This window comes from Sceloporus undulatus, chromosome 6 (genome assembly GCF_019175285.1).
Source record: "Sceloporus undulatus isolate JIND9_A2432 ecotype Alabama chromosome 6, SceUnd_v1.1, whole genome shotgun sequence".
NCBI classification, from domain to species: Eukaryota; Metazoa; Chordata; class Lepidosauria; order Squamata; family Phrynosomatidae; genus Sceloporus; species Sceloporus undulatus.
Genome location: NC_056527.1, coordinates 146,478,421 through 146,500,484, shown reverse-complemented (window position 1 = coordinate 146,500,484; position 22,064 = coordinate 146,478,421). Strand labels below are relative to the sequence as shown.

Here is a 22,064-nt window from a genome sequence, read left to right as displayed (position 1 = left end):
CCTCTAACAGCAGTTGTGTGAAGGGGTTTAAAGGGAATGCTTGGTTGAGAAGCGCTTCCCAACACTTTCCCAATGGAGCAGCTGCAAGAGAGAGCTCTGCCACCATTTGCTTCTGCTTCTGGTCTCTGTTTAAGGTGGGAGATAAACTGCCCAAATGGTAGGCCATCTACTCAGAGAATTGCAATGCCCCTGTCCCCAGACTCCCCAGATTGTGAGAAGGTCTGTGTGTGTGTGTGTGTGTGTGTGTGAGTGAGAGAGAGAGAGAGAGAGAGGCTTTGTGCAGCAATGGCCTTGTCTTCAATGTGGAGGTGGAAGACACATTTTCACTGCCTTGAGACGCTCTGCGAGAAGATTGAATTTCCATACTCAATGCAAATCACTTGGATCTCCCAATTATTTTGCTTAGGCATGTTCCCTTTGCCACTAACCTGACATTGAGCAGTGCAGCATTGTTGTAATTTTTAAACCCTTCCAGAATTGTTTTCCTGGCCTTTCTTTGCAGTTTAAGAGCCACCGGCTTGTCTGCTGCCTGTGTGGCGACCACTCCGTGGTGCTTCTGCATATCCAGGCCCGGAGGTGCCTCTTGGAGGCCAGGAAACATCTCTTCCCAGTGAAGACACTGCGGTGGCACCCTGTGGAAAACCTCCTGGTTGTTGGCTGTGAAAACGGCTCCATTTATATTTGGGATATTGAGACAGGTAACCCAAAAGCACCTCTCCTGCCAATGCTGGGCGCACCCGCCTGGATTCCCTTCTTTTTTGGTTCTGTAGCGGCGCTTCAAGAGGCAGACCCTGACTTTTATCCAAGGAGCTTGAAGGCAGGTTCTGGCTGCTTTTTCCAGTGCTCTGGACCTGGTCCGGAACAAAGGGAATTCTCACCCTATTTTTAGTAGCCAAATGGATGACCTTGTAGGAGCTGGAAATATGCCCACCCCACCCCTGCTCACCGAATTAACAAACTTTACCCCGATGGAAAAGCTGGCTTTCATTTAGGGAGCCATTATGGGACCCTTGCATTCTCCCTGAGAGCTCTGCCAGCTTATGGCTTCTTTCCCTGGTCGCTTTGATTTGGGGAGAGGGGCTTTCCACAGAGGCTGGATCACAGCCATCTCTCCAGAGTGCTTTGGATGTAGATTCCTGCATAGCAGGCGTTGGGAGACATGGTCCTTAGGGGCCCCCTCCAACGCTAGGATCCTTGGATTCTGTGGGAAATCCTGTCATTGGCTACAGTGGTGTTGGGTTGGGCTCGACTGGCAACACTCCTGGTGTCCCTCCGAGGCGAGAGTAACTGCAGGCAAAGCCAACAGGAAGAAGGAGGGCTCCGTCACGGGCTCCAGGTAAAGACATGTCAAGGGGAAGTAAGTTAGGGAGACAGAGAAATCCTTGTTTAGAAGCCTCCTCCTCGTTGTCCAGTCTCCTCCTTCTCTTTGGCACCGGGAACACTAGAGGGCAGCCTTCCAACGCAAGTGGAGGAGAGGATCCTAGAAAGGTTGGGGAAATTTCAGTGGATGGAATGGAGTCAGGTGGGAAAAGGAGGAGGCCAAGGGACACCCACAAGCCTCACTGGGCACTCCTCCCCGCTGGGCACGCTGCGCATGTGCCCTTGCACTCCAGCAGGTGCCCTGGGCCAATCTGCCAGGCTCTGCACAGGCGCCAGGCTGCTGACCAGAGGTCAGTCCACAGCCTGGATTTTTCTTTTCTGGGCTGCAGAAGAGATGCCTGTGCAAAGGCAAGTGTGTGTGTGTGTGAGTGTGCATGATCGGGGTAGGGGGCTGTGCATCTTCCCCTTTTTTGATAGGAAGCCCATTTACGCTTGTATGCACATGCTTGGTCTCTTTCTGGTCTTCTGTCCCAGAATGGCAGAGTTTGGCCCTGGGATTGGAGGAGGCTGATCACAGGCCTTGCAGGCATGACCGGTGTGGTGCTGCTCTTCAGTGCACCGTGTGCCGCATCTGCTTCACCACCTCAGGCTCAGACCCTTCCTGCCCCTCTTGTGCCCTAGGAGTTCTGGAGCGCCATGAGAGCGGTGAGATGGCCAAGGCGATCCTGGCTTCCTGCGAAGAGTCGGCCATTGCCACCATGGCTGACCCCTTGCTCCGGGTGTTTGAAGAAGACGGTTGTGACCAGCACTTTGGGGGCATACCAGCCTCCTGCTTCACCTCCTTCTATTCCGGCTCCTGTAAACTTGGATCCCCCACTTCCTCCAGTGGCCTTCCTTCGCAAGCAAAGTCCTCTTGTCTCTGGGTGAGTGGACAGGAAGGGTCAGCTTGGGGGAAAAGAATTCGGAGAGGAACCATTTTATTTGCATTTCTATTTGTGAAGAGCCCCATTGCAGAAGGGGTGTGTGTCTGTGTGTATGCGTGTGTGTGTGCAGTATGCATACTTTAGAACACATGCACCCGCACACAAGCAAAGCCATGTAGATTGTCCTGAGAGCATAGCAGGGAAAGCAGCCTGAAAGCCCCTTGAAAGTTCAGGGATCTTCTTTATTCAGAAAGCAAAGCACTGGAGGAAACACCTGCCTGCCTCTGAAATCAAAAACAAGTAGCTCAGCTGGGCTGTGGACCCCACAGTCCCTTCCATTCCCCAATGTTTGCTCTTTTGCAAAGCCTGCAAATCAGCTGGAAGGTGAAAGGTCCTCTCTCTCATTTATCTTGACCTGCTTGGGCCCTCTCCTGCCAGCCAATGCACCCATCTGTTTGGTGGAGATACTGCAGCGGTCAGGGGGAGGCTGCCTGGAAAAGGTCAGTGGAGCCTCTTGACCTTCTCTCCTTGTGTGTCTTCCCAAAGCGCTTGGAGCGAGGAGGGGGGCATGGAGTTGGGCGTAGGGTGCTCTCCCTCCTCCTCTGGGGTAACAATGGGAACCAAGGATGGAGGCAGAGTGGGAGTGCAACAGATGGGGCACCTGAGCTGGAGATGGGGCACCCTCCTTTGCTGCCCCCCACTCCAGTCGCAGCAGCTGCCCAGAGGAATCAGGTGGTGAGGGGGAGGGGGCTCTGCACTTGGAGTGAAACAAGGTTCTGCTCCTGGTAATGGAAGCAGTGATGGTGCTGGTGAGGAGGGCTGTTCTGCTCCCAGCATGACCTTCACCATTGGCTTGGACAGATTTTTGTCATGACACTGCCAGCTGAGCTCCTGGCTCTCCTTCCTGTGGCATGGGGCTGTGAGTGCCTGGTTGCTATTTACCTCCAATTTGTGCTGCTGCCCATGGGACATTCAGCTCACAGAGACAGTGCAGAGGGATTTGCTCTTGCTTCCCTCTCCCCAAGGCTGCCTGGAGACACTGCGGAAGGCCTCCAGTGCTCCAGTCAGGCCCCCTGCCCCCCCCAGTCTGGCTACTGTGTCTTCTGGAGGCTGTCTTCTTTGAGCTCCGGTTGGGCATCCTCATGAGAGGGCTGGCAGAAGCAGGAAGAAAGGATCATGCGGCCTGCCCCATGGGACTGAAACGGGGTCTGGCTCTCCTGGAGGTGGCCAGCATTCAGCAAGAGCAGCCAAAGAGGAGGATGCAGGCCAGGCTGGCCTTGGAGTGCAGATCACGGAGACATGCATTTCTCAGATGGAAGCCAGGACAGGTGTGGCCAAGCAACACCAGAGTGTGGTCAAGATGGCAAAGGTTGTTGATGTGAAAGAAAAGATAAGCCAGAAGAGGCTGCAGCTGTTTGCTTTTGCTTCAGTCTGCAGGGAAAGGCAAGATTCCTCCTCTCCTTTCCCTGATGCTTCTGCTGTGATGCAGCGGCCACCCAGCAGCTCCTTTTGGGTCTGGCATGGCTGCTGGCTGAGTAAGAAAGGGACCGTCTTCCCTCCTGGCCAGCAACCCCACTGGAAGGGGCTGCCATGCAGAGGCACCATCCCACCCACACCAGGGGCCACAGCTGATGGATGGCAGAGGCACCTCACCGGCTGTTCAGCTCTCTTTGAATGTCACCCTGCATCTCACTAGTGATGCCCCTGCGTAACAGGACTTTCACTTCCTGCCCCTTGGTATATGCATTGCTCTGTTCTAAGTACTATTTGCAACTGCTTTGGACATTTGCTTTTTCACTGAAGATCTAGAACTTATCATGTTGCTTGCCACCATGCATCCCTTTAGTCAGGACAGTGGTAATGTTCCTCTTACCTTTTCTCTTTCAGCAACCCTCCACCTGCCCTGGCCAAAGGCCGTTTACCATCCTACCAGTGAAGACGAAATGGGAGAAGGCAAACTTCCACATCCTTCTGTTTGATCTGGAGAAACTGGCAGAGTGGCTGCGATCCCCTCCGCTCAACAACCTGAGGTCCTCCAACTCCTTCCACAGCTATGGGGATCTAAAGAGAGCTAAAAGCTCTGCAACAGAGAAGAGGACGCTGGTGCTAAGGAGGAACCGGACCTCCAGGTCCCTCTTCCCACCAGGTGGGCCGGCCAGGGAGGCTGGGGATGCACAGGCCTTTGGGGAGAGCCATGCTGGCGCTGCCCCCATGACTCGGCCCCTGGACCAAAGCGGGAGCGGCATCAAAAGGCACAAGAAGCCCAAGAGCTCAAAGAAGGCGAAGCGGCAGTCCTCTGGAAAGAGCAATGTGCCAGTGGCCACAGAGGTGGGCAAGCTGCTCCTGTCGTGCCTCTTGCCCTGGGGAATGGACGGGGAGCAGGACGAGCTCTGCATGCGGTGCCTAGACATCTGGAGGCTTCTCTCCCCAGTCTCCCTTGGACAGATTTCGAGAGACAGCCATCTCTCTCTGGCACTGCCAGGAAAGAGGAAGGCGGTTCTTCCCTGGACGGTGAAACCTGAAGGGAGGAACTTGTTTTCCAGCAAAGTGCTGGACTTGTGTGATAAGTATATGAGCATCACTCAAGAACAACAAGCCAGACAGAGCAGCAGAAGCACCAAGAGCAGCTCTGAAAGATCCCCAACTCTGGTTTATTTGCTGAGCAGGATATGTTTAGTCCAGAGGATTCTGAGGATGCCTCAAGAAAATATTGGGTAAGAACGTCCACCTTCATGCTTTGCACCAAATAAAGGCAGTGCACCTGTTCCTATTCATTTCCCCATATTTCTGACAGCAGGACTTCACATTGACCACCCTTGAATGCCATTTTGTGTGTTCTGCCCACTTTTCATCCCACCGAGAGCATTTTAAATCTCAACTAAGTTGGTGGTGGTCCTTCCCAGGTCCCTCTGTGAAGCAACTCCATCCACAAAGCTTTTGACAGCAAATGGCTTCATTCTTGCCAGGCTCCTTTTGGAAGATTGCACTACCATCCTAGCCCCCATTGGGCTGGGACTCCGAGGGCCAAATGGAGGCAATGTGGGCACAGCTTGTGAATGTGCTGACAGCCCTCTTGGGAAAGGACTTTCCTTGGCTGGTCCCTTGGTGCTTGCCTTCAGGGCCATTTGAGGGCTGGATCATAGTGGTGGGGGGCAGTGGCCATGGTAGCATAATTGACTGGCCCCCAGGCAAGGGGATGCTGTACTGGAGAGGCCTCCATGGCTGCAATCCCACTGAAGGCACCTTGCTCTGCGGTTGAGCCCAGCAGTTATGGCTGCCTCTGTCCCAGCCTTGGGGACCACCTGGGGACCAAGGTAGTGGGGCTGGGGGGGGGATGCCAGGAGGTTGTAGGGGGCCTGAAAAACATGGGGGAGGAGGCTGTCCTCCCCACCCCCCATCCACCAGTGACCGACATTATCTGTCCACTGCCACCCAGCCATGAGCACCCATTTTTTTGCCAGGCTGCCAAGATTTCCTGGCCAGGCAGTGATGGTTTTCCCTTCAGTCCACAGAAACCAGAGCCTTCCCGCCCCAAATGGCGTCCTGCCCCTTCTACTGGGGTCCCCAGTCTTCAACAGGAGCCTGCCAAATGTGAGTATCTGGGGAGAAGGCTGGATCCTCCCCAGCATTGCCTGCTTCACTTCCTTTGGGAAGTGAAGCAGGGAAGCAGAGTCCATATGCAAACGTTCATTCTCAGCCTGGGGGTCTCCACAGGGTCTTCGGGGTCTTTGGGCCTTGGCACCCTTATAGGCCCCTGGATCTCCTCCCTGCCTCTGACATCCCACCACCCCTCCTAGCCTCTCCAAGCCAAGCACCTCCTTCCAGCTTTTCCCAGCATTTCTTTTACCTTATTTTCCTACTTAAATGGCTTCCTCTGGTGAACTCCAGAGTGGGGTACCATAGACACTGGGGCTGGTGTTAGGGGGTTTCCCTGCTGCTGTCGAGGAGAGAGCGGGTGGCACCTCCCTGGCGAAGCCATTAAGGCAAGGGTCTCTGCCTGCCGGGGGGGGGGCATTTGGTCCTGGCACTCTGACGAACGCTGTCTCATTGGCTTTGAGGTGCATTTGGGGTCCCGGTTGGTGGTCTGGAGGACAGTTCCCTTGTCAGACTAATTTCTTCCTGGCGAGACCAGTCCGTAGAGGTAAGTCACGCTTCAGGCATACAGCAAAGTGGGGAGGGGCATGCATACACGCGTTTGCCCCTGTCATCATGAGTGGGTTGCCCCACTGCCTGGCTGCTCTCCCACCTTCCTCTCCCCCTCCACCTGTCCTTCCTTCGTTGAGCATGCCTGTCCTCTCCCTCCCTTGCCCCCCCTACAAGAAAGGCTGGCACCTCTTGCCCCCGCTCACCTGGATCTGCTTCTGTTGCAGGTGGCAGAGGCCATGCAAGCGGCTCTACTGGCAGAGGTCCAGTGGGGCATGAGGAGCCGGCGGAAGTCGCTGGCCAACGGCCATGGGCAAATGGGCACCACTGCCAGGGAAGTGTCTGGCCATGGCCAGCCAGAGAGAAGGAAGAGCCCTCCTGTGCTGGGTGAGTGCAAGGCTCTTGGCCTGGGGGTAGGTAAGTGGGGAGGGGTCAGCAGGAGACCTCCCTCCCTCCCTCCTTCCAGTGGTTCATCTAAAAGAGAGGAGCCAAAGAGTCAGGTGGGGAAGTGTTGGGATATAGCAACTTCGCATGCTGAGACCTTCTAGTAATGCATGTCTATGGTAGTTTATTGCTTACTAACAACCCCTCCTCATTCCCTGTTTACCCAAAAAGAACACACCTCACCTTTTGTCCCTGAAGAAGAATCGCCATTACTATCTCTTCTTCCCTTGCCTTTGTCCAGAGCTGATGCCTTCATGCTGAGGGAACCTAAAATCCCAAGGTAGCCAAATTTTGGTTTTGTAGCTGAAGAATTGCTTTGGTATCATGATGAGCAAAGCATCTGTGCCACAGTCCAAGGCTGTCTTCATCTATATGCCCTTGAAGCATATTCACTTGTGCAGTTGAAAGATCTACTTCATAGATGCCATCAGGAAGCAGGGGTCCTGTTTGCCTCCCCTGTTTGCTCCCATTCCAGCTGCTGGTAATCTCTGTATTTAAGGTACGGAGAGAAGTGTACATTTGCAAGTGCTTCTGGGTGTCAGTGCCACCTTTGAAACCCCCCAGAAGCAACTGAGATGTGTCCTTTTTATGGCCAACATTAGGCAGCTACAAATTCTATGGAAACGAGGCAACATTCTCAGATTTATCTTTTATCAATGAGATCAGGCAGCTATTAAGCGCTCGCTGTTCTCCTGTTGTAACTTCATAATACAAAATGTGGAGTCTTTATGATTTGGATCCACACCATGGAAATAAGTTTTACAGTTGGATCGTTTCTTTTTACAACAGACCCAGTCTCTACTGTATAACTTTTAATGCTTTTGCTCATGGGATGGAGAGTCCGCATCTGAATTTATGTTACAAGGTGATATCCAATTTTCTTTAGCCCATTAGCTGAGCTTTAAAATTAAGTGACCCCAAGTTTATATTCAATCTTATTAGTGAGCCTTCTCAGTGATAGCTAATTTATAATCTCATGCTGTGGATATCTGTCATGAAAATTTGTGACTAGGACAAACATTCCAGGAATCTAAGGAAGGTCCATTTTTTAAAAAGCCATAAAGAAAACCAACTGTCTTTTGGAGGGATGTTCATAATCACACGCCAGTACCAAAGCCCCTTCTCTCGCTGGCCCTTTCTGTATGGGGGACTGGGGTTATGCTATGTTTTAACTGCCCCCCAACCCTGCATTTCAAATGGTTTCTCCTCAGCTCATGCTTTCTCTCTTTGTGCTTTCAAGTCACACATAGACTTCATGATGACCCCATGAATCTTCTTGGGTTTTCTTAAGCAAGGAATATCCCAGGTGGTTTGCCCTTTACTTCCTCTGAAATATTGCCTACAGTCCCTGCTATTCTTTGGTGGCTCAGCTTTGACCCTGCTGAGCTTCTCAGAGCAGGTGGGATCTGGTGCCTTCAGGGTGTTTAGGCCTTCCTCTGTTCTACCCAGGTTTGTTTGGAAGGAGGGCATCTGACCTTGCAGGGAGTTCAGGCTGCAAACAAGGCATTTGGGAGCAGGTCTTGGTTGCTTTGAAGGAGGCCTACTCTAAGGAAGCCTAAGGGTGCTCAGATCCCTCTGGTGGTGAGGGAGGAACTGGGCAAGGGGCTTTTGCAGCAGGGTCTCCATGGGCGAGGTGTCCTCCCCATCACTGCTGGTGCTGGCACTGCCTGGGTTTGGAGAGGTACCCTCTGCCAACTGCTGAGTTTTCCCATCTTCTTCCTTTTTCTGGAAGGAAAGATTGGGGTGAAAGAAAGTCGAACTATGGAATCATAGGTTGGAAGGGACCACAAGGGCCATATAGTCCAATCCCTGCCATGCAGGACGCACCCTCAGAGTATGCCAAGAGATAGTCATCCAACCTCTGTTTAAAGAGCTCTGAAGAAGGAGAATCCACCAACCTCCAAAGCTGTCCGTTCCATTGTCAACGGGCTCTTAGTCTCAGTAAGTCTTTCCTCTCCTTTCTTGCCGTCTTTGTTGTAGCCTCTGGAGCAGCTGGAACTAAGCTGGCTCCATCTTCCTCCTGTTCTTTTGCTCCCAAGTCCTGGGAAGAGAGCATCAGTCCTTAGTGCTAGTGTTTGCATCCTCATGGAGGCCGCCCTCATAGCATCTCCCAGGCAGACTTAGGTGTTCTCCTGGAGAGAAATGGTTTGCATTCATGATGAGGGTATGCAAACAGCAGTAGTTGTGGAGCCAGAGCCAGCCTAATGCAGTCCAGGGCCTTTACCCACCCTCTCCTGCCCTGTCACTCTTCTGCTGCTAGCTGCCAGTCTGGCCATTTGCTCACAGTTTTTGACTTTGGCTCCAGAAAGGTGTCTAGTTCACCCAGCACAAGTCACAAAAGAAGATCATAGAATCATAGCATCATAGAGTTGGAAGAGACCGCAAGGGCCATCCAGTCCAACCCCCTGCCATTTATCATGCTTTTTGAAGAACCGCTTCCCAAAGTGGCCAAATATATCCGTTATTCATAGTATCTGATCATCCTCCCTTGTGTTTAGAGTGTCTTGATTTGTGACTGGTCATTTGCTGGCCATTCCTGCTAGCTTAATTTGTAAGCTTGATTGATAAGGCCTGATTGGTATTGCTCTGAGGAAGTCCCATTGTGGGAGAGAAGAAAACTCATTTCTCATAATGCCTCTTTTGATCCTCAAATGCCTGGAGGAGAGAGACCTAGTCCTCTGGGTTTTGGGAGTGCACCTTTTTCATCGCTGCCATTACCCCACAGACCCAAGAGCAATGCCTTCTGTCTTCTGGGGCTTCAGCCAGGCAAGAAGGGCTTCTTTCTTCTCTGTGGCCATCAGGGATGGAGGAGGTGCTGGGTGCCCCATAGTCCGGTTTGGGACCCAAGACCCTGCCAGCAAGACCCCTCTCTCTTCTGTGGGAGGCACATCAGTGTGAACCATTAGGCCCTTGCTTCAAGTTACAGCCCTTTCCTGTAAAGGAGCAGCACAACTTAATTTTGCGTTTTACCATCCAACCTGTGGTTTAACTGGGCTGCTGCATCTTCTCATAGCCATCCACTTAAAAGTGAGCCATGATCCAATATTCTCTAATATCTGTGGTCAACGACTGAAGGAGACAAAGCGGAACACTCCCTAGAATTGCTGTGCATTTCCTTCATATATTTTGCCAGAGAACTCCTTAATGCAACAGAAATCAGATTTGTTGTGTATTTTAAAACAAAATCCAATTGTACAGGTGCCATGCTGTTCCAAAGCACTAGAAAGGGTAAGATTCTGTGAGGTGACTGTTCAAAGCTCACCGAGCCTAAAGATGTGTAATTTAAGTGTCAATGTAGGAGGCACAGGTTGCTTTAGAAAGAAAAAAGGTTCAGAGCCAGAGGTCTTTTGTGGCTACCCACTGCTTTCCTTTTTGTGGCCCAGCTGTGCCAGAGGAGCCAGGGTGCTGCCAGGTGAGGCACGCTAGTCAAAGGAGAGGATTTGAGTGGCAGGGCTCTGGAAACGGGTTCAGCTCTTCAGACCCAAAGGGACCCTCCGCCAACCCCTTTTGCACAGAAAAACACGAGGAGGCAGTAGTGGTGGTGATGGTGATGATGATGATTCCTTTCTTGTTCCTCTGCACTGAGGAGGCACAAGGGACACCCAGAGGTCTGCTTTGCTCCAAGGGCCGCTCACCTCGCCTCCCCTTCCTCTTCCTCTCCTGGACCTCCAAAGGCCTCTCTCTCGCCAACCTCCGACTGCCTGAACCAAACAGGTAGTTTTCTTCTCTAACCCTCTCCTGGAACTCAGATGAAGAGGGGGAGGCCCCTGGCACAGTTGTGGGTTGGGGTGCAACTCCCCTCCAGCCAGAAAAGTAGGGGGGATGGGTCGAGGGTCTCCTCCAGAGCCCACTGGAGGTCAGGGTCGAGGGAGAGGCTGCAGGGGTCTGCGCACAGCTGCCCACAAATGGCTTTGCTTTCATCCTTGCAGATGGGTGGGGGAAGGAGCCAAGGGAGTCCTGGGGATAGAAACGCCCTCAGCCACAGGGGAGAGATAAGAAATGTGGAAGGAGGGGCAGCTCATAGTAATGAGACCCATTTGTTAGTTCTGTACATTAAACACCCTAAAAGGACCAGATCCCCCCTGGTCTTGGAAGTTAAGCAGGGTCAGTCCTAGTTAGTCCTTGGATGGGAGACCACCAGGGAAGACCAGATGCTGGAGGCTCTATTTCAGAGGAAGAAGCTGGCAAAACCATCCTGGAGTCCTCCTCGACTAAGAAAACCCTGTGGAGTTGCCATGAGTTGACTGGTGACTGGAAGACACAGACATAAACCCAGAGAGATGAGTCCAGGAAGGGAATCTCCATCCAGGACCTTTTTTCCTAGGAGAGACCCAAGGGATGCCTTTGGCTACAGACTGAAGCATGAGGTTAGGGCTGATGGGGAGGGGAGGGGAGGGGGGTCCATGGATCTGCATGGACTGAACAAGGGATGGAGTAGGCAGTTATCATCCCAAGCCAGTTTTGTGTGTGTCCACTGCCTCAGCAGAAGGGGCAGCTGGGCCCAAACTAATCCAGTGGACCTCAGCAGGGATAAAGGTAAGGAAGGGACTTCATTTGGGCAAGAAAACAAAATGTGCTCATATAGGGCAGGAGACAGACCTTGAGCTAAACACAGTGGCCAAAAAAGACAGTAGTAGCCATAAAGCTAGAGCAATCCTGGGCTGCATTAACAGGAGCCCAGTGTCCCAGTCAAGGGAGGTTGTGGGGCAGGCCTTCTGCCCTGGGTCTTCTACCACACACCCATTGCCCAGGTCTGGGTCTGGCTGTGCCAGGTGCTGGTGATGGGGGTCTCAGTCCCTCTTTGGGGGGACTGGGGCAGAAGGGGCCAGAGGGAGCCAGGGGCAGCTGCGGAAGAGCTCTTTACTAGTCCTCTTTCTCCTTGGGTCAAAGAGGGCTCTTATCCTCCACTGGAAAAAATAAATCCATCCATCCGAGATGTGATAATGAGGGAAGTAGAGTTGATCTCTTAATGTTTTAAAATGGGCATTTGAGCTTTTAATGTTTATGGAATTAATACATTTAAAATATTAAAATTCATTTAAAGACAATAAGAACAGCACCGAACACCATTAAAAGTGCTAGTTTTAAAAGCCTGATGGCTCTTCTCCCTGACAGAAGTTGAGCAAGGACAGGGCCATCTTGACCTCTGAAGGGAGGGAATTCCAAAGGAGCCTCATCTCCTTTGTTGTTAAATATCATACTTATACTTTTATTAAGGCTTAACTATTAGTAGAGGACCACAGTGACCCCAAATGGAGGTGACCCCCTCCCCGCAGCTGCCATATTGCAAGCCAGCTTACTGGGTGCTTTCAGAAGCAGGAAGGTGGCCTTTGATTTTAAGGCTGATTAGGTTGTTGCGTAAGCTGCAATTACACTGCTTTTCGTTTTTAAAAAAATTAAGTTGATTGGACCCTTCTTTCTAGTCAGTTTCTTTTAATTGGATTGAGAGCCACAGAAGCCCCTCATAGTGCTGGGGCTTTAAGAAGGGGGAGATCACAGCTGTTTGGTAGAGATGATGGCAATGAAGGAGACTCACCCAGCAGCCTTAATCCCTCAGGTTTCTTGCCAGCGTCTGCTGCCTCCAGCCCTTAGCCACAGAAGCGCCCATCCTTGTGCCAGGGCTAGTTCGCTCTGGCATTTGTTGGGCAGAACAGGGGCCTTGCCTCAGATCTGGACTGGGACGCCTGAGTTCAGATCCCCGCTCAGTCAGGAAGCTGAGGGATGCCAGCCACATTGCTCAACTTAGCTTGCCCTGCAAGGATTCTGAAGGTGAGGCTTTGGGGGAGACCTTGGGATGCAGCTTGCAGGTGTTTAGGGGAATGTGTGGGCCTGCCCCCACTAAGAAGAGCCCCAATGTAATTGCATCATGCCAAGGCAGATCCCTTGGGACCCAGCAACCTGCATTCCCCAGGAAAAGGGGCCCCAAAAGGAGGCCCATAGGAGAGGTACCAGAGTACCTCCGCCTCTTAGCCCATGTAGCCTCTGTATGAGAAGCTGCCCGAATGACTGTTCTGACTGGTGGCCAACAGATGGCCCTTCTCCTGCCTGGCTTCCTCCAGTCCCTTTGGGGGGGGGGGCACCAGGGTTAGTGATAGTCCCCATAGCATGACAGGTGTGAGAACCTCTTGGTTCACTCTGGTGGAGGGAAGGAGGGAAGGCCTCTCTGGTGCTTTTGGTCTGGCTGAGTCTGGCCTTATGCCTGACGTGGATGTGGCACCTGGGGTCTCTGGACAAGAGGGGCCACATGTGCTGTTGGGCTCTGTGAATGGCATAGCTTGGCATAGGAGGGAGAGCCTCCTCCGGCTTCTGTGAAGCGGCCTTTTGCCCCTGTGTGGCCACATGGCCAGGCAGCTGGAGGTGGGGAGGAGAGGCAGCCCCACTGGGGGTCAGTGCTGGCAGCCCCTCTCCTGCCTCCCCAAAGAGCTCTTTTCCAGCACCATATGGTGCTGTATCTGCTCCAGAGTCCCAATTTATGGGTATCTTGAAATTAATTCCTTAATTTGCTCTAAAAAATTGTAATGAAGATGTTGACAGCCTGACATTTAATCCCCCAAAGAGCAATGCCAAGGAGGCAGGTCTCCTCTTAGGAACCGGGTGGCAATGGAAATGTTTCCCAACCTCCCCCCCCCCGGGCCGGTCAGGAGCCCTTTGGGCCACCATCGCTGGCTGGACTTTAGAGGCCCGAGGTCAGGAGGTCCTGTCTTGCCACCCAGGCCACCTTCCCTTGCTTGTGAACTTCTCATCAGCTTCCAGCCTCACACTTTATGTGCAGATACAAACACAAACAGAGAGAAAGAGAGAGCACTGAGCCTCCTAAGGTTGCCTTTTGATCCTGCAGTCAGCTGGGCTAAATGGCTGGCAGGCTGAGAGGGCCAGTGGTCAGGAGCAGAGGCCAAGGACAAAGGAGGAGGTAGCCAGCATGGCCCCCGGGGCCATCAAAGTGGCCAGAGGGCAGCCAGCTTCCCACTTGCCCACGTGGCACACCAGAAGGGAGGCGTTTGGGCAGCCCCTTTTGGCTGGGTCTGCTACTGCTCTGCAGTCAGAGAGACCAGGATCGGGGCCAAGGAGACACAAGAGCCCTGCCTGGCCCTTCTCCTGGACACAAATGCCCCCTTGTCTCTCAGCAACAGCACCCGGCATGAGCCTGGACCCAGAGGACGAGGGCGTGCCTCTCCATCTTGTGGCAATACAAAATGTTCTTGTGGCCATTTTCTCTGATACAGTGGCCATCACAGCAACCCCTTGGCATGGAGGTTGTGATTCAGGCCTGGCTTCTTCCTATGGACATTCAGTATTTGGGAACACTTAGCAAGAGCGAATAACAAGATGCTCTGGCGCTGCTGAGGACACAGACTCTCTTCTGTACACACCAGTTAATTCAGATCTAGCCAGTGTTTGCAGACATGAGTGTCAGAAATGGCTGCCTGAGTTTTCACAGAAGAAGGGGCTGGATGTGGCAGCAGGCCTGACTGTTCAGCCCCCGTCCCATCTTCTGCCTTTGCCTCAAATAGAGTCATCGCATGCTCTCTGAGAGGCATTACCTGGAGGGACTGATGAAGAGACGATGCACATTGCCACCTACCTCCCCCTGAAATCCAGGGCTGCCAACTGAGAAGTTTGCTTGGAAAGTCAGGGCGGAGGGGTCCAGCTGGCTGGCCTTTGTGTTTGCTTCAGCGGCTTCCTGTAGTACTGGAAGGTCACAAGAAACATATTCCTAAGAAATCATGAAGCACCTGAAAGCCAGGTTCAGATGGAAACATTTGCTGGAGTTTGGAAGTCGCTTGTGACCAAAAACAAGTTACTTGTCAAAAGCCCCTACAGTATTTGCAATGAAACTGAAGCAGCAATGACCAGGTGGCTGCTTAAAGAGCAACAAGGTTACACAGTTTTGGCAGTTCTGAAGAATAAGGAAGTAAAGAGTATCTTTTTTAAAATTTGGAAAATATGCAGGAATTAGCTATGGGAAGGGACAGAGTTGTAATTTGGCAGGGACAGTCCTGGTCGATCCTCTGTACTCCCACTCTTTCAGCTGCTTTTCAAATGCCCTGTACTTTGTTTCCTTGCCACTTGCCCCTTTTGTTCTGGGTTACTTCAGCTGCTTCAAAGGGAGTTTGCCTTCAATGAACTCGGTCATTGGGGCAAGAGAGGAGGAAGGGTGCTGGCAAAAGCAGACTGCCCAAAGAAAACTGCCTCACTCATCTGTTCTTTCCCATTAATACCTTTTACCATCTTGACCACGCTGTGTCCTGGTTTCCATTTATGAAAGGTTGGGGGGCTTGTCTTAGCTAGATATTTTTAGAAGTAACTTTTCAAGCTTAGATACTTGCAGAGCGAGGCAAAATGGATGCCGTTCCTCAGGACTCCAGTAATGCTTTCCTCCCAACCATCAGCATGAGAATGCTTTTGAAGAATTAGATTTGGAGCTGCTCAAAATTAGTCCTGCTGAACTTCTTACACAGCCTAAATTAGATTATAGCTCGGAGTGATACATACTGTAATTTCTAATTTGCAATTACATTTATCCCCTTTGCTCCCACCAGCCTAGGCTAGGTTTACCCACTCCCCTCTTTCCAAAGGAGTGCTCAGCTGTCGCTCTGCCAGGGATGGATGGTGGTGCTGGTGGTGATGCTGGTGGTGGTGCCAGCATGGAAGAGAAGACATGGCACATGTGTAGGTGTGGGCATCCTCCCTTTGAGCCCTACCTTCACCATCACCACCATCTCTGCTGCCCAGTTCTGGTTTGGCCCCAGAAGCACAAAAGTCCGCTCAGCATCCCTCTGGAGTCTCAGACCCAATGTCCAGGTTTCTTCCCCCAAAGAAGAGCCGCCTTCCGTGGCCCCACATCTGCCCCCGGGAAAGGCTCTCTGTGGGCGTCTTTCCCCCATTTCATAAATATGCTGCAGGAAGAAGAGAAGGGGTGCCTTGGGACTTTTGGAGTGCAAGGGGCTGGGGAAAGGCTTGGAGAAGGGGCGCTTCATCCCCTGCAAGCAAAGGAACACCAAGGGAGGAGGAAAAGAATGCCAGGCAGCCTTTGGGGAACCTCAGTGGATGGGAAAGGAAAGCCTGAGAGGATCCAGAGGCCCCACTCCAGCCCTCCTTCTTGATTTAGCAATGTCAGAGCTTCAGGAACTCAGTGAAGAGAGGGCGGAGGACTACAGTGTGTGCGTGTGTGTGGCATTATTGTAGAGAATTTATAACCAGCTCAGTATTCAGTGGTTTTGGAGCAAAATTCAGCAGATTGAAGCAAATGATTGCAAAAAGTTGCAATAGCACATAATATGTTTGTAACGAGGAGGATCAGAACAGGTGTGCTTGTGTGTGCATGACTGCAGGGACCATTTGAGGTGTTTGCTAATGCTGTACCTTTCCCCCTTTCCCTCCTCTTCCTCTTCAGGGTCCAGTGCCATGGACAAGGGCAAGGGCAGGGGCATCCTGATCTCTGCTGGCTTCCTAGAGGCAGAAGAGGTGCCAGCAGCTGCCCAGCGGGGCAGCTTGGAGGATTCGAATTACCCAGGTGAGAGATGATCACCTGTCCTGCGGGGCACACACTTGTTGTCACTGTAGACCCCTCTCCTTCCTAGATGGGTCAAGCCCCAGTCACCTCCAAAGAAGACCAGAAGCTGAAGCTTGACCTCCTCCTTCCTCCCTCCTTTCCTTGGCTGTGAAGGTGGCAGGATGGGAGGAAAGGCCCAGCCCAGTAACCAAGGGGAGGATGAAAGGGCAGTGCAAGGTCTGAGAGGTGCAGAGGGCAGTGTGTGGCAGGAAGAAGTGGCACACAGGTGCTGGGCCCATATTTGCAGCCAAGGGCCCTACAGCTCTGCCTGGGCAACCTCCCTTCCTGTGCTTCAAGAGCCTTGTCTCCGAAGCGGGAAGCCTCCAGAGCCACCCTCCAGGGGAGATGTGGCTCTGTTGCCATGGCAACCTCCTTCTGCCCCCCTCCCCTCCTATTGATCTGTGTGGAAAGGCTTCAGTGGGAGACGAGTGTGAAGAAGTGTGAAGAAGGCATAGGCCTCCCTGGCGGTTGCCCACTCTCACCTTCACCTGGAGGGCAAGGGAGCCCCCCACCTCAAAGCAAGCCTTGTGCCACCTGCCCTCCCCTGACCCTGGGCTGCCTGTTAGCAGGAAGGGGAGGGTGAGACCCTCCCAAAGACCCCCACTGGCCCTGAGAGAGAGAAAGTGAGCAAGACAGCATTGATGGCCTCTGGGAGGGAGGGAGCAATCAAGGCTCCTTTTGGGTCACAATGCCATAAAGTATGCCTTTGGCTTCATTCTGACAAATAATTTTGCTCATCTTTGGGTGAAAGAGAGAAAGACAGAAAGGGTTTGCTTTTTTAAAGTGTCAAAATGTTCAGAAAGGCCAAACCCACCTCTCTCTTTTTGGCTCTTTCTCTCACAGAGGAGAAGAAGCCTCTGCCCTGGATAGCCAAGGTGTGTTCCTGCAAAGTGTGCTAGATTCCTGCCTGGGAAAAGGAGGCTTTGGCCCTCTCTGGCCAGCCCTCCTCAGGCCCTTCTTCCACAGCAGCGCTTGCCAAGCATTTTCCCTTCTGCTTCCCTTCCTTGCCTCAGTGGACCAAAGACCTCAGACCCTAAGGAAGAAATGCCCTGCAATAAAAAGACACAAGAAGAGGACTGGAACCACAGATCTGCCCTGGTTGCCAAAGCCCTCTGCCAGTGGTCAGCTGAGGGTCCTGGCAGTGCGAATGGAAAGAGAGAGAGAGAGGAGACCCTTCCCACTTTGATTCTGCCTCCATGCATGATGGCAATATGCTGCTGTCGGGTTTTATAGAGTCATGGAATCATAACAGTTTGGAAGGTCCCTCAGAAGCCTTCACTCCTCCCTGGGGTCCCTTGCCATGATGGAAGACTACCTTGGACTGGGGCAGCGGGGCTGGAGGGCAGGGGCAGCTGTGGAGGGGGGGTCTTTTGGGCACCTCCCAAAGGAGCAGACTCCTGATGCCCACCCCAGCCCCAGGTCTGGGAAAACTGGGAATCTTAATTTACAGGATTTCACCATTTGATGGCCTTCTTTAAGACATTACAAGTGATTAAAAGGAGCTAAATGTAGTCTTTAAAGCTACTCATGCATTCTTAATGGGCAGCCTGTTAATCGAGGTCTAGGTCATGAATTTGAATGCTCTTCACTAAACACCTCTCTGGCAAAGAAAGCCAATTTCCCTTCAGGGCAAACAGGAATTCGTTAATTGTAATTAAATTAAACATCTGTGACTAACTGGAAATCCCAATTTACCTCCTGTGCAACTGCCAATGGCTAGTTGGCCCTCCTGGCCATTTTTTGGTTCTGGTGGGACAGTTTGGCCAGAGGGTAGTGGCCCCCAGGAGGGAGTATCTAGGGCAGGGGTAGGCAACCTGCGGCCCACGGGCCGGATGCGGCCTGGCGAGGCCTTGGGACCGCCGGGGCCTTTGGCCTCTCGCGCACATGGGCAAGGGGGGCAATTGTCTATAGACGCCTCAGAAACATGCATTTATATTAACATTTTTTAAAAAATCAGCAATTTTTTTTGCGTGTCCTCCACTTTTTTAAGAGAATTTTTGAGAATGTTGTCCTACATTTGTCCCGGTTTATTTATTTAATTAATTTTTTAAAAATTATTTAATTATTTATTTTTTTGGCTTGGGCCCCCCAGTTGTCTGAGGGACAGCAACCCGGCCCCTGGCTCAAAAAGGTTGCCTACCCCTGGTCTAGGGAGAGGGTTTGTGGGGACTTTGCTGGTTTGTTTAATTTATATCCCTCCTTTCTTCCATACAAGTTAAAAAGCACATAGCACATTCCTAGAGCATGTGTGAGGCCTTTCCGCACCTGGCTTTCCTCCAAGGACTGACACTCTTTCCAGGGAATTTTGTGACGGGTTGGGCATTATCACCTCACTTCATGTCATATTTAGGCAAGGCTTTCTTCCTCTGCAACGTTTCTTTCAGACTTTTTCCTCTCCTCATCTGAAATGGGTTGAGCCCTTTCCCGTTTCATCAGCCCTGGCTTCAGGGACATCTGTGGTCTCTTTGAGACTCTGTTTACTGCCAGGTCCAGTCAGCTCTGCAGTCAACCTAAAGGCATGTGGTCCTCTTGCGGTGGCTGCCAGTCTTGCTTCGCTTCTTCAGTCTGGCTTCCCTTTGGGCTGCCAACTCTCTTGCCTTCAGCAGCAGGATGCATAAGCCCTTCCCAGGGACTCTTCTTCTCAGGGCTTCTCTGTAGGGTCTTACCATATCTTCAGCAACCATGGGCAATTCATTGTTGTTGTTGCTGTTAACTGCCCCAGAGTCAACCGTGACTCATGGCAACCCTGTGGATGAGGCATCCCCAAGACTTCTTATCCTCCACTGCTCTGCTCAGGTCCTGTGAATTCAGGCCTGTGAACTCCTTGGTTAAGTCCATGCCTCTGGTGTGCAATTTTCCTCTCTTTCCACAGGGGCTTTTAAATACAGCCAGTTGCTTTTTCAAAGGGCAGTGCTATGCAGAAAGGTGGTATGGTTGCAAGTCTTTTTGTGGCTTGTGGTACAGGAGGCTCTGTCCCTGCTTCCTCACTCTCTCTGGTTAGAAATGCCTAGGTTTTCACATCTGTTTTGGCATTATGTAGTGCAACAGTAGGGGACCCACCAATAGCGGATCCATTCCTGCATTTGCTTCACTGACAATCCCTGGCCCAAGAAGCAGCTAACCCAGTCCTTCTGGGAACCTGCTGCAGACTCCTGACTGAGCTTCAGTTCTGCAAAGAGGCAACTCACTCTCCAGGTGGCAGAAGAGTCCCAGAGGAAGGAAGGCCCCTATCTCAGGGGGGCTGGGACCATCCCAGGGTTTGGGTAACTTTCAATGAGCTCTAGGACCAGTGCAAGGACATTTCCCAATTAACTTCCTAATTAACTTCCCATTAACCAAAAGGCTACCATTGTGCCACAGATGTATTCTACTGATAGCGGCAGGTGTGTTTTCTCACTGCAAGTTGTGCATTGTACATTCTGCATTGTGGTTGTGCATCCTATAGTTTGCACTGTGATTATGCATCATGTCTTGTGCATTGCACAATGGTAACTAGTCATCGGCCTGTGTTGTGCAAGGGTGGTATTCTGGATGGGAATAGTGTAACTCTCCCTTAGCAAATCTTCACTGCGCAAATGGGATGTTGGTCCAAAGCCCCAGACGGTCCCCAGGGTCAGAAAGAGGCCCCTGGGAAAGCCTGGGGGGCATTGTCCAGAGAGGCAAAGAGAGACCTTGAGTCAAGAGTGCCCTATGGTTGTTGTTGTTGTTGTTCTAAGGGGACCCATTATTGGCACCACGCAATTTGGAGAAGTGGCTCCTTTGCGGAGGGATGGTGTGATGTTGCCACTTTAGAGGAAAGAGCCCATGAATAATTGACTTAATGAGTTAATGTTTCCAGACTCTCCAGTGAGGCCTCTTTAGCAGAAGGCCTCCTCCTTCTCCTCCCCCCAAGAGAAGTGGGGCAGGCAGAGAGAGACTGAGATGAGCCCCTGCCAGTCCGCATGGGGTTTGGTCTTGGCCTTAGCCTTGGCCTTGGATGGACACAGACTCTCAGGCCGGACCTTCACTCGCCTCCCTGCTTCAGGGCCCAAGAGGCTGGCTGGACATGGCAAGGGCCACAAAGAAGTGTGGTGCCCATCGAGGCTGTGCCAGAGAAAGGGGGCAGACGTCTCTGCCCCTGGCGAGGCTGGGCCCTTGGCATGAAGGAAAGGCCGCTCTGCCCGCCCTCCCTCCTCCTGGCACTTTGGGCAGTAGGGCAGCTGGGGGGGGGGGCTTGACCTCTGGTTGAGAGGAGGGAGGGAGGCGCGTCTCCCAGGGCCATCTCCCCCTCCCCCGCTTGCTTGCTTGGTTGGTTGGTTGGGGATAGGCTGACCCCTGTCTTGCCCAGAGCCCCCTCCCCTCCTTGGCCCACTGGCTGGCAGGATCCTTTCGACGAAGCCTCCAAACGGCCCTTCCCTCTGCCCCCTCCCCACTGGGCTTCTTCGGAGCAGATGTGGCCCTCGGGAGGGGGTCCGTTTTCCCTTTTTCCTGCAAAGGGGGGGCTGCTTCTGCTGCCGCCGATGGAGACCCCCCAGGATCGGGAGCCCCAGGGAGGGCCGCCTCCTGGATTCCTTCAGAGGGCAAGAGCTTTCGCATTAGCGACTCGCAATCCCAGTTGTAAAAATGAATGCGGATGAATTAATAATGATTACCTAATTATCTGAAAGTGTCACCCTCCTTCAGAAGCCATTTCGCCCCTTTGCAGAAGGGGCTAATGACTCCCGCACTTCCGGTCGTAAGTCGAGCCGCGAAGCAGGGGCCTCAAAGGGGGGGAGACGGTGGGTGTCCTCTTCGGTGGATGGCCCACTCCAGGCATCTGGGTCGGGGGCGGGAGGGGGCTGCTTGCCCTGAACCAAGGACCAGGGGCGGCGGGGTCCTGTCTGGGGCTGGACCAGCCTCGCCCTCCCCGGCCCCACCGGCCTTTCCTCTCCCTCTTCCTCTTCCTCTAGGCAAAGGGGTCGCGGGCGCTGCTTGGGGGAAAGGGCTAATTGCTGCTCTGTTTAACTGAACTTTTTGTTGTCTCATTTACAATTAAATAATCCGTTTTGGATTTAGGAGAGAAAATCCGATTAGGGCTGCTGATCAGGGAAGGCGGCCGTGGGGTCTGTGTGAGGCGGGGGACCTGAATGCCAGCCCTGCAGGGTCCTCCGGATCCCAGGCCGCCGAGGGCAAGGGAGGGCAGGGACTCTTCCTCCTCCTCCGCCGGACCTCTGCCCTCCCCCTCGGCCCCCGGTGCGGTAGGGGGTGTCGCGGGGAGCAGAAAACACGGGGCTGCCCTCCTCGCCGCTGCTGCTCCGCCCCCCCCCCTCCCGCCGTCTCTGGGGCTGAGAGGAACCCCCTCCGCTGCCTCCCAGTGGGTAAAGTGCCCCTTTTGACTGTGATTTGCCATTAAATTAAGTACGAATTCAACTGGGAGAGGTGTTACCTCTTGGTTCTGGAGGAAGGGAAGGAATGGCCGAGAGAAAGAAAGAAAGAAAGAAAGAAAGAGGCTCTCTTGACCTCAGTCGACCTCCTCAATTGATTCGAGGCTAGGAAAGCTCTTGTCCCCAACTTCGTTCTCTCCGTTAGTCCAAAAATCGCTTTGCAGACTGATCCGGAGTGGCTTTGACTCCTGCGACTTAACTGGGGAGTCTGCTAAACTGCTTCAAGCTCACTTTCTTTTAAGCAGCTGAGCAGGATCAAAGCCAAAACCTGCTGCTTAT

The 22,064-nt window shown here is 52.6% G+C and overlaps 1 protein-coding gene across 13 annotated transcripts in view; it reads left to right on the top strand.

The window, feature by feature from the left end:
• The window catches only part of WDR72 (WD repeat domain 72), a 31,048-nt gene extending 12,852 nt beyond the window's left edge, over positions 1–18,196 (top strand). For 4 of the 13 annotated variants that reach the window (XM_042476070.1, XM_042476068.1, XM_042476073.1 and 1 more), the window contains 7 exons: positions 503–698; positions 2,002–2,243; positions 4,131–4,957; positions 5,749–5,834; positions 6,614–6,773; positions 16,225–16,344; positions 17,227–18,194. In XM_042476070.1, coding sequence (XP_042332004.1) covers positions 503–698; positions 2,002–2,243; positions 4,131–4,957; positions 5,749–5,834; positions 6,614–6,773; positions 16,225–16,344; positions 17,227–17,569 — 1,974 coding nt within the window. In that variant the 3' untranslated portion in view covers positions 17,570–18,194. Of the gene's footprint in view, positions 1–502; positions 699–2,001; positions 2,244–4,130; positions 4,958–5,748; positions 5,835–6,301; positions 6,385–6,613; positions 6,774–16,224; positions 16,345–17,226 lie in introns of all 13 variants that reach the window. The other 9 variants (XM_042476079.1, XM_042476078.1, XM_042476071.1 and 6 more) reach the window with 6 other exon arrangements.
• The last annotated feature ends 3,868 nt before the right edge of the window (positions 18,197–22,064 follow it).